General features: G+C 46.7%; 1 protein-coding gene across 2 annotated transcripts in view; it reads right to left on the bottom strand.

Moving 5' to 3' along the window:
• Window positions 1-2,025: 2,025 nt before the first annotated feature.
• LOC109925677 (transient receptor potential cation channel subfamily V member 3-like) overlaps window positions 2,026-11,427 on the bottom strand; it is a 27,328-nt gene continuing 17,926 nt past the window's right edge. For both annotated transcript variants that reach the window (XM_048612779.1, XM_048612778.1), the window contains 6 exons: window positions 11,206-11,279; window positions 10,142-10,307; window positions 7,445-7,511; window positions 5,902-6,170; window positions 4,717-4,853; window positions 2,026-3,517 (listed from right to left, as the gene is read on the bottom strand). In XM_048612779.1, the coding sequence (XP_048468736.1) occupies window positions 3,445-3,517; window positions 4,717-4,853; window positions 5,902-6,170; window positions 7,445-7,511; window positions 10,142-10,307; window positions 11,206-11,279 (786 nt within the window). In that variant the 3' untranslated portion in view covers window positions 2,026-3,444. The remainder of the gene's footprint in view (window positions 3,518-4,716; window positions 4,854-5,901; window positions 6,171-7,444; window positions 7,512-10,141; window positions 10,308-11,205; window positions 11,280-11,427) is intronic.

The raw sequence follows: 11,427 nt of genomic DNA, 5'->3' as shown, positions 1-11,427 counted from the left end.
ATAGGTACATGGATGGAAAGGATTTAGAGGGATATGGACCAAATGTGGGCAGTTGGAACTAGCTGAGTGTGTACCATGGTCAGCATGGACCAGTTTGGGCTGAAGGGCTTGTTCCCATGCTGTATTACTCTATAACAGCTGAAGTTCAGTTTCATGCTGCTACTGTGCAGAAGCAACACGAATGGTGTTCGCCATAAATAGGAGGCCACTGTCAAGTCAAATAGGCATTCTGATGAGGAAGTGGTATCTGAGTTTCAGTGTCACTGTGATGCCAGATACATAGTCCATTCCTCTGAAAGACTGGTGGCATATCTCTTTGGCTGATTGCAACATGGAAAGTACTGTTTATACTCAATCACATCTGTTAAACCCACAACAGTCCTCACCATGGGTTGTTGTGAACTACCAAATGCCATTTTCTATAGCTTCGCCTCACACAGGTAGATTTATTGTTATTTGTGCATTAAACAATTCATCTCAACCTTTTTTTAATTCATTCATGGGATGGGGGTGTCGCTGGCTAGTTCAGCATTTATTGCCCATCGGGCAGATAAGGGTTAATCACATTGCTGTGGGTCTGGAGTCACATGTAGGCCAGACCAGGTAAGGATGGTGTTTCCTTCATTAAAGGACATTAGTGAACCAGATGGGTTTTTCCTGACAATTGACAATGGATTCATGGTCATCATTAGACTCTTAATTCCAGATTTTTATTGAATTCAAATTCCACCATCTGCTGCGGCAGGATTCGAACCCAGGTCCCCAGGACATTACCTGGGTCTCTGGATTAACAGTCCAGTGATAATACCACTAAACCATTGCCAGCCCTTCAGGATTCCCCTTCCCCTCCCCCTCTCCTGCTGTCACATTCCCTCTGTAGTGAGATCCCCATTTTTTCCAATCTCTGGGATAAGAATTTTCTCCTGAATTCCTGACTGGATTTATGAGTGACTGTCTTATATTTCAGGCTCCTGGGTTTGTTCTCAGCCACATGTGGAACTATCTCTGTCAAACCCTTCAGTAATTTCAAAAGTGTTCATCAGGCTACCCCTCGGCCTTGTCATTTCTTAAGAAAAGGGCCTAGCCTGTTCACCTTTTCTTGACATTGATCAAACCCTTGGCTCTTGCTTCATCTTTCTAGCATCTTTCTAGTGCCTCCATTTCTTTTTCTGAATATTGTTCAGAGATGAACAGGTTTGGTTCCTTGATGTTCATGAGATTTTTTTTTGGTGAATGCAACTTTAACCAGGGAGATGGTAAGGATTACAGCTCCCTCTGGCCATTTGTGAAAGTTAGATCCCCTCTCTGTCCCTCCGTGATCTCAGTACTCCTCAATCCCGATCACAACCCCATTAACAATCTCCATCGCCCCAGGATGGTGGGGGGGGTGGGGAGGGGTAGTTTCACTGACCCTTGGACACTCCACTCCATGGAGCTGGAAGAAAGCAACTCCCACTCATCCCAAATTCCTCCATCACACCGAGACTCGGGGATTCCCGAGAGAGGGATGTTGGTCCGTGATCCCTGGGGTAAGAGTCAAATCCTCTTTTGGATATGGGCGTGGAGTAGGACTCAGAAACAGGCCTTTCCCATCATTTTCAGCTAAGGCCTGACCTTAAGCCCTACCTTCTCTCTCTCTCTCTTCACATCTCCTTAATAGAAACAGGAAATGTTCTGAGTTACTTCCACCCGACTGAGGAAACTGCCCGAAACTAATTATGTTCTCATTGTTATTTTGTTACCCAGTCATGTCCAAGTGTCTCAACAGTGGTGGGTAGTGGGTGGTGGTGAGAAGGGGAGAGGGAAAGTGTGAAAGAACAGAGTCTGGAGGAGGGATGAGGTGGATAAATGTCCACAGAAGGACAGAGAGAATTGGAGAATATGGGAAGAGGGTGGAGTAGTATCCCTACTCCCTATGAGTTACCTCCCTCTGGGAACCAAGAATAAAGTTTCAGAATTAAAAACCATTCTTACTAATTATTTTAAAACTTCTTTCAGACACAAAGCTTAAAAGGTACAGATTGCTAGATCTCCCAATTTAATAACAGACTTAAGCAGTGGGAGAGAACTCCCAAAAAGATCTTGTAATGTCAAACACTTCAGTTTACAGAGAGGATTCACAGCAGATCAAATAAATATTCCAATTCACAATTAGATTCTGGTAAATTACAAAAAACTGCATCAGGTGGAAAAAATCCAAGAGATGAAACAGTAACAGGAGATAGCAAATCAACTGCTTCCAAACTTTCAGTCTTTATAAATATTTATTTGCAGGGTATCAGTGTTGCTGGCTGGGCCCAGCATTTATTGCCCGTCCCTAGTTGCTCCTTGAGAAGGTGGGGATGAGCTGCCTTCTTGAACCGCTGTAGTCCTCCTGCTGTAGGTTGACCCACAATGTTATTAGGGAGGGAATTCCAGGATTTGGACCCAGCGACAGTGAAGGAACGGCGATATATTTCCAAGTCCGGATGGTGAGTGGCTTGGAGGGGAACTTGCAGGTGGTGGTGTTCCCATGTGTCTTCTACCCTTGTCCTTCCAGATGGAAGGTGCTATCTAAGGCGCTCTGGTGTAGATGGTACACTCTGCTGCTACTGAGTGTCAGTGGTGGAGGCAGTGAATGTTGAAGGTGGATTGGTGCTGATCAAACTATTTACGTTGTCCTGGATGGTGTCCAGCTTCTAGAGTTTTGTTGGAGCTGTGCCCATGCAGGCAAGTGGGGAGTATTCCATCACACTCCTGACTTGTGCCTTGTAGATGGTGGACAGACTTTGTACTGAGGGATCGCCGCACTGTCGGAGGATCAGTGCTGAGGGAGCGCCGCACTGCCGGAGGGTCAGTGCTGAGGGAGTGTTGCACTGTCGGAGGGTCAGTGCTGAGGGAGCGCTGCACTGTCGGAGGGTCAGTGCTGAGGGAGCGCTGCACTGTCGGAGGGTCAGTGCTGAGGGAGTGCCGCACTGTCGGAGGGTCAGTGCCGAGGGAGCGCCGCACTGTCGGAGGGTCAGTACTGAGGGAGCACGGCACTGTCGGAGGGTCAGTACTGAGGGAGCACAGCACTGTTGGATGGTCAGTACTGAGGGAGCACAGCACTGTTGGATGGTCAGTACTGAGGGAGCACAGCACTGTCAGAGGGTCAGTACTGAGGGAGCACGGCACTGTCAGAGGGTCACAAATTAATTTGCCCTCTCTAGTGAATATAAAAGATGCCATTATCCTACTTCAGAGAAGAGCAGGCAGTTTGCAGGGAAGTGGGTCTCCTGGTTACTATTTATTCCTTAACAAACATGAACAAAAAGGTGATTACTATCTGGTTCACACTATGGGTAGACAACACTTCAGAAGTACTGTGTTGTCTGTAAAACACTTTGACATGCCCTGCAGTTGTGAAAGCCATGATAGAAATGCATGTCGTTTAGTTTTGTTCTGTCACTCACGGCCGTGAGTGTATCACTGTTCTTCAGTTGATTCAGGCACTGTGCCAATGCGAGTGTCCCATTCATTCCAGTTGACCTCATTTAACCTGGATGGAGGTGATGGAAGAGGATGACAGTATTAGTGATTTGGTGCTGTGCTGCAAACTGTTTGGTTTCCATGCCTGGATCTGTTACTGTTCCTCACACATGCTCAGTCTTGAGTGGGCCCATAGGGTCAGGCTGACACACTGGCCCCTTGGTCAGATTACAATGTCCCATCGAGTGCAGGGGCTCTTTGGAGAGATGGTGGCTTTTCAGTCGCTCTCTCACCTGCTGTTATTTAGCTCGCTGCTTCTCACTCCCTTCACACTGACCCCACCCCCCGAGATCCCATGGTGAAATTTTGTGAGGATTTGAGAGTTGTTGAGTAGGGAAGGGGATGGTGGAGGGGAGAGTGGAAGATTGTTGGAGGGGGGGGGGTGCAGTGGTGGGGCAGGGTATTTTAAAACCGCTGGGTCTGCCCTGAGAAACATATCAAGGGCACAGCTTTTTACAAAGTGTGTATGGAGCATTGAGGCAGGCTTTGGAGAATAGACAGCTCGGCTGTACCCACTGACAGAAAAATAACCACAAACGTGACAAAGGACCTCCCAAGGGTCAGTGTTTCACCAGCCACATTGCCGCTTTTGATAGTGGGACCCTAATCTCCTTCAGCGAGCACCCACCCCCCAACCCGAACTTTGGGGGTCACAGCCTCCAGACCCTGCGACTGATACAGATGCTTTGTTTAGCTTCATCCATCCATTACGCCTACGTCCCCCCATTAACCCCCCAGTCTCCCTCCAACAGACACCCACTCCGATCCCTGTGTGAACCGTCTGGATGACAGAGCGGAGACCCCAGCCGATTGTATTCTTTCCCAGACCGGGGCAACTCATGAGACTTCCTGAGCTTGACTGTCTCCTGAAGTTGGGATTGGCGGGGGTGGGGGAGGGTGGGGGGGTGGAGGGGGAGGGTGAGGGTCATTGAGCAGCGGGGGTGCCATTGGTCCAAATATTCGGTCATGTGCTACAGTGCACGTACCGATTGGACCAAACTCCAGCCACTCAGGCTTAAGACCATCGGGGTATAGGAGCAGAAGTAGATGAATGGCCTTTGAATGAGCTCCACCAGCCAATGAGATTATGGCTGATCTGATCACCCCCAACACAACTTGGATTGAAAATAAATTCCGCCACCAACATTGTTGTGTTATTTCCAAATTAGTGGGGTTTTTTTTTTGGAGACCCTTGGACCTAGTGATTACCTGAGACACCACCGTTTGTCCTCCGTCCCTTCAGGTGTGAGTCCGACAGACACCTCTGTAAAACTGTGGCCATTCTTGCATCTGGTCCGGAGCCATTTTGGTAAAGTTCTCTCAAAGTGTAGAGTGGTCTCAGCCCTCTAGAGGAGTTAGATCGAGTTATATTGTGTCTAAAACGCAGAACAGGCCATTCAGCCCAACTAGTTCAGGCTGATGTTGTGTTCCACACCAGCTGCTCCCACTCTACTTCCTCCCACCATATCCACATATCCACCTTTTCTATTCCCCATTGTGCTTCCCTTTAAATGTAACTGCACTAATCTCCTCACTGTTCCTGCTGGGATCGAGTCCCACATTCTCACTGCTCCCTCAGTAAAGAGATTTCTCTTGAAATCACTACTCGATTTACTCATGACCATCCAATATCGATTTCCCACTGGTGGAAACAGCTCCTCTTTTTGACCCTATCAAACCCCTTCATTATTTTCAAGTTCACTCAGAGGGAAGAGGCTGTGCCCCTCCAGTCTTTTCCTGTGTTTCCGTGGGATCCACATGTTGCTGTCTGGGCTAGCATCGCCCATCCCTAATTGCCCTTGTGAAGGTGGTAGTGAACGCCTCATTCCATTTGGTGCAGGTATACCTACAGTGCCCTTAAGAAAGAGAGTACCAGGATTTTGACCCAGTGACACAAGGAATAAGCAGCACTCCAAAAGCTTGTGACTTCAAGTAAACCTGTTGGACTATAACCTAGTGTTGTGTAACTTCTCACTTGAGTCTTTTGAGAGAGCAAATACGGAGAATTTTGGATGCAGGAGACTTGGTAATCAAAGGGGCACAGAGGAATCACAGAGCATTTTGCATAAACTGTCGTTGTTGAATGTGCTGCTTGGAAGGGCAGGTGGAAGCAGATTCATTAGGAACTTCCAACAGGGAACTGGAGAAATACATCAAAGCTCTGCTACAGGGATGATAAGCTAAGTGACCTCTTTCTGTGCTCTACCTTAAGATTCAAAGCAAATCCCTAAACTCAAGAAAGGAAGGTAATATTTGCTGGCCTTTTACAGAGTGGGATAAATCTCACCAACATCTAATGAATCATGATTGGGACTGTGTAATACTTCCCTCACTAACTCAGAGCAGGCTCCACACTGTGACCCAGACGTGAAGCTGTTGGAATTCTGTGCTGACCTGCAGCTTCCAGATCTTCTCACTCTCACTGGAAATCTTCATCACGGTCTCTCCCATCAAAGCAATCAGCATATTCAGGAGGAGGACAAAAGTCAGGATGACATACAGTACCAGGAGCATGTGGAAAAGGATGGGGAACCTGGAGTGTTTCTGGATCCCCAGGTCTCCCAGGCCAATGGTGAGCTTGAAGAGCTCCAGGATGGCGGAACTGAATCCATTGTATGGGCAGTCACTGTCTGTGGGGCATTCCTCAATCAGGGAGGCAAGAGCTGTGGGCAAAAGCACAAACATCTTCTGGACCCATGTTTGTAAACGACAGGAAGAAAAGAAAGTAAAAACAAGTTGAATTTCTCTAAAGAATTAAAGAAAGTGCCTTTAAAAACCACCTGTCACCCCAAAGCTCTCCATATGATTCATGTTTGATGTGCAGTCATCATTGTAATAGAGAAAATGCCAAACCACGCATTGGACGATCCCATAAACAGAATCTGTGTCTGTTTTGTGATGATGGCTGAGGACGCAGGGAGAACTGTCCTGCCCTTCCCTATATCTTTTACAACGGCCCAAGAGGACAGGCAGGCTCTTGGTTTAATATCCCACCTGACAGTTGACACTGTGACACCACAGTGTTCCCTCAGTATGGCGCCGGGACAGAACAGTCAGTGTAAATTCTGTGCTCAAGTCTCTCGTGGAAAATTGAACCCAGGGCTTCTGCCTCATGATAAGAGTTGTTACCCTCGAGACAACAGGAGAACGAGCATTATACCCTACGCACTGGTGTTTCTCTTTGAAATGCCTGAAACTTTAAGACTTTAAGGACGTAATGGAAAGGGAGATAAACATTAAACAAAGTTGCTGGAAAAGTTCAGCAGGTGTGGCAGCATCTGGGAAGGAAAAATCAGAGTTAACGTTTCAGGTCTGGTGACCCTTCCTCAGAACGGGTCTGATTAACTCTGATTTTTCCTTCACAGATGCTGCCAGATCTGCTGAGCTTTTCCAGCAACTTCTGTTTTTGTTCCTGATTTACAACATCCGTGGTTCTTTCGGTTTTTATTGGGATAAATGTTAAACTTGTGCCAATTTTCTAATATTCATTCATGGAATGTGGGCATCATTAGCTGTGCCAATATTTATTGCCCATCCCTAATTGCATGGAAGCCAGTTAACAGTGAACCACATTGCTGTGGGTCTGGACTGGAGTCACCTGTAGGCCAGACCAGGTAAGGATGGCAGATTTCCTTCCATGAAGGACATTAGTGAACACCAAGGTACAAAACTGCCAGAGCATCGTGACTGAGCGTTTTCTCCCCACCTACCTCCTGCTTCCCCACCACCCCCCCATTTCCCACAGCTTGGAAAAACAAACAGAGGAGCCTCTGGGAATCCTGGAATGATAAAAGGATGTAGATTAGTCTGGGGCAAACCCCTCACTGAGTTCTCCAGCCAGCTGGACACAATGCAGTAAATGGATCTCACAAACCATGGGCTCTCTATCGAGATAGTGACCAGACAAGAGCAGAAATAATTCCCCATCCAGCCTTACCTGCTGCAAATCCCACAATGAAAACTGCGTAGACCAGGAGGAATCGAAGGATATCCTGCAGAATAATCTGTCAAAAGACAGCGAGAAGGATTGTCCTTTAACTGATTGTGGTGCAGTTTCCATGTTCTTTACAGACACACCACAGACTACACAACCAGCAGGAGGCAGTGTGTTACAGTCCCCTCACATGGAGTTGCTGTGCCAACGTTACACTTTCAGAAGCGGCATGTCCTGGGCTAGAGCCTCCGGGATTGACCGGGAATCTCTCACACTCTCCCCATTTGTCATCATCCAGAATTGGAGGCTGAACTTTCCCTCGAACCTCTGGCCCAGAGATTGGGAGGCCACCCGCTGCATCAGCAGACTTCTGAGGTGACTGGCTACGAACAGATGTATCCAGTGAGAATCTCGTTCAGCCAAATTGGTCCTTGGTATGTCTCAGATTGACCAAACATGGCCTTATCGAGCCTCAAAGTGAACTTGCTGCCAAATTTGTACACAGCAAAATTCCATAGACCAAAGCTAAGGACTTGCATTGCCACAGCATCTTCCATGGAACTAAGGACATCCAACACTTTGTCCTGCCATTGAAGATAGCAAGGTGTAGAACTGGAGGAACACAGCAGGCCAGGCAGCATCAGAGGAGCAGAAAAGCTGACATTTCGGGTCTGGTGCCATTGAAGTCATTTTTGAAGTGTGTTCCTTGCTAAACTGTAGGAAACACGGGGGCCAATTTGTTCACAGCTACCTCCAACACACGGCAATGTGATAAATGACGTGATCATCTTGTTTAGTGACATTGATGGAGAAAGAAATGCTGACCCAGACACTGGGGAGATCTCCCTGATCATCACAGATTAGTGCCTGGGGATCTATTACATCTGCCAGATCCATTGGAACACAATGTGTGACCCATAAAATCCAACTGAAATTCTGTGGAACATGGGAACATGAGCAGGCCATTCAGCCCTTTGAGTCTATTTTGCCAGCCAATTTTGTGCTAACTCAAGCCATACACTTGGCCATGTGTTTATTTATCTCTTAATATCTTTGACTGTCAAAAATTCTATTGGTTTTGGATACAAATTACAAAGTTATTTGAGCCCCACTAGTTTTTGTGGGAAAGCGACCTACATTTCAACTGAGATAACAAGGTGTAGAGCTGGATGAACACAGCAGGCCAAGCAGCATCAGAGGAGCAGGAAAGTTGACGTTTCGGGCCTAGACCCTTCTTCAGAAATGGGGGAGGGGAAGGGGGTTCTGAAATAAATAGGGAGAGAGGGGGAGGCGGATAGAAGATGGATAGAGAAGAGGATAGGTGGAAAGGAAACAGACAGGTCGAAGAGGCGGGGATGGAGCCAGTAAAGGTGAGTGTAGGTGGGGAGTTAGGGAGGGGATAGGTCAGTCCAGGGAGGATGGACCGGTAACTGAACAAGTGTCTCCTGACTTCTGTCTGAAATCAGAAATCACATGACACCAGGTTATAGTCCAACGGGTTTATTTGAAATCACAAGCTTTTGGAGCGCTGCTCCTTCATCAGGTGAAGTGAACTATCATTGGTTGACTTCCCCTGACCAAGGGGCTACGTTCTGAAAGCTTGTGATTTCAATTAAACCCGTTGGACTATAACCTGGTGTCATGTGATTTCTGACCTTGTCCACCCCAGTCTAACTCCACATCATCTCTCCAAGGTGGCCTAGATCTGATTTGAAGGTCATATCCCCTTTGACCTCACCAGCGAAAAATGTTTCTCTGTCTGTACCTTATCATTTCCTTTTAAGATCCCAAAAGCCACACCGAATATAATTCTGGAATAAGGAATACTGAGGAAATCAAGGGATATGGAGATAAAATGGGCATGAATGATGGATATGTGGTTAGAAAATGGCAGAGAAGGGCTCTCTGTGTCACTATCACTCTTATTACCCCTGCCACAGAGGGTGGGAAGAGGGAATGTTTTGCCCCTGTTTGTCTGTGAATAACATTCCTCAAAAACAAATGGACTGACTCAGTGAAACTTGGTCCACAGTTAGAATATGGAGGGATGGATTCATTTATGGTACATGGCTGGATCTGGATCCTGGAATTTTTCAACATTGGGAAAATAGGGCAAATTGTGTTCTAGGATGTTCTGGGGCATTAGACTTTGAATGATTGTGATTTATCTGAGAACATTATCGAATGTGTCAGCGACAGTGGGGCAATTTGTGATTGCTGTCAAAATGTGTGAACAGAGTTTTCAGAGCAGGTTGGTTGATGAGAATTGGTCTGAAACTTCCTCAGTGAGATGGAAGCTGTTAATAAAAATAGTCCTCTATTTCAGGTTTATAGTTATGGAACATCAGCCAGGTAGGGTAAACCTCAGGGAGAACTCCATAATTGCAGTAATATTGAGTGAATTTGGGTTATGTATTGCACTGAGTGCCTTCTTCATTTGTTTATGTTGCCCCTTGGATCATGCCTTAACTTTCTGCACTCCACCGAATATAAGGCCGGTTTGTCTAATCTCGTCTTAAAATATAATCTGTTGAATCTGCACTGCACTGTCTCCAAGACCAATATATTCTTTCTATGTTGCAGAGCCCTGGGCTCTATGCTGAACTCACAATGTGGCCTAACCAGGTCCCTGTACAAACTGTAACACTGCCCCCACGCACATAACCCTATCACAGGGCTCGGTCTTACCGGGAACATTACCTTTTTAATCATTACGCAGTAAATGCCAGTCAGTTTAAAACCTCGTGTGTAATACAAGACATTGAACCAGCCCAAGGCCAGAGCTAATACGAGCAGTATTCTGGAACCTTCCACTTCCGCCCAGCACAAGGAGTTGAAGATGATCACGAGAATGGCCTGGAGGAAACTGATGAGAAAAAGCAATTTGAATGTTGATGACCCACGTCCAATCAATGAATAAAAAACACGATAACCTGGACACAGCACACTCATGGCTGTGTAACTCTCTCTCTCTCTCACACTCTCTCTCAGAAGGAAAGATGCCAATCTGACGAAGCATGTTTTCACCCTGAAACTGTTGGTAAAGTTACCTGAGGGGAGCTGAGCATTTTTTACTCTGTGAGTTATGATGGTCTGGGACGTGCTGCCTGAGGGGTGTTGAAGCAGATTCAAGATGAACTTTCAGAAAGGAACTGAATAAAAACTTCAAATAGAAACATTTATAGGACTGTAGGGAAGGAGTGGGGAGGGCTGGCACCAATTGTCCTGACAATCCATTGGATTCACTAATGTCGTCTAGGGAAGGAAACCGCCATCCTTACCTGGTCTGGCCTACATGTGACTCCAGACCCACAGCAATGTGGCTGACACTGCACTGCCCTCTGTAAAGGCCTAAGAAGCCCACAGTTCAAGGGCAATTAGGGGTGGGCAATGAATACTGACCTCGCCAGCATCACCCATATTCCATGAAAGAATCTTTGTTCTTTTTAAAAACTGGCTTGCTGTTGCAAAGAGCCAGCAGAGTAAGATGGCTGAATGGCCTCTCCCTCTCTGTCATGTATTGCCCTTTTGTTGAGCTACTGACAAACCGTGCTTAAATGCTTAAATGTTCCCAGTTTCTGTCCTGTACACTCACTGTGTAACAACCCCACTCCTGTCCATTAAATAACCGTCACTCCCCCACTCCCCTCCCTCAGCCTGAGCTGGGAGTTGACTCTGTCCCTCACACAGTCCTAGTCACACTCAGCCTGAGGGTCATCCTGATATTCACACGCCTTACAAAGTTAACTGAAAAAGGAACTTACTACAGGCTGTGAAAGAATCCATCCACCAGGATAGAGTGCCGATTGGAACGCCTCAGATACACCATTTGTGCTCCCTGAAAAAAAAACAGAGGGTGGCAATTTGTCACCATTCACTAGTGTTCCAGGGTCACCCTGATGTCTGTATCTAATCCTGTGCTGTCTCTGTCCTGGGAGTGTTCGAATGGGGACAGTGTAGAGGGAGCTTTACTCTGTATCTAACCC

Source organism: Rhincodon typus, chromosome 26 (genome assembly GCF_021869965.1).
Source record: "Rhincodon typus isolate 14 chromosome 26, sRhiTyp1.1, whole genome shotgun sequence".
NCBI classification, from domain to species: Eukaryota; Metazoa; Chordata; class Chondrichthyes; order Orectolobiformes; family Rhincodontidae; genus Rhincodon; species Rhincodon typus.
Note: the sequence above shows the minus strand (reverse complement) of the source record. Positions and strands in the feature narration are given on the sequence as shown.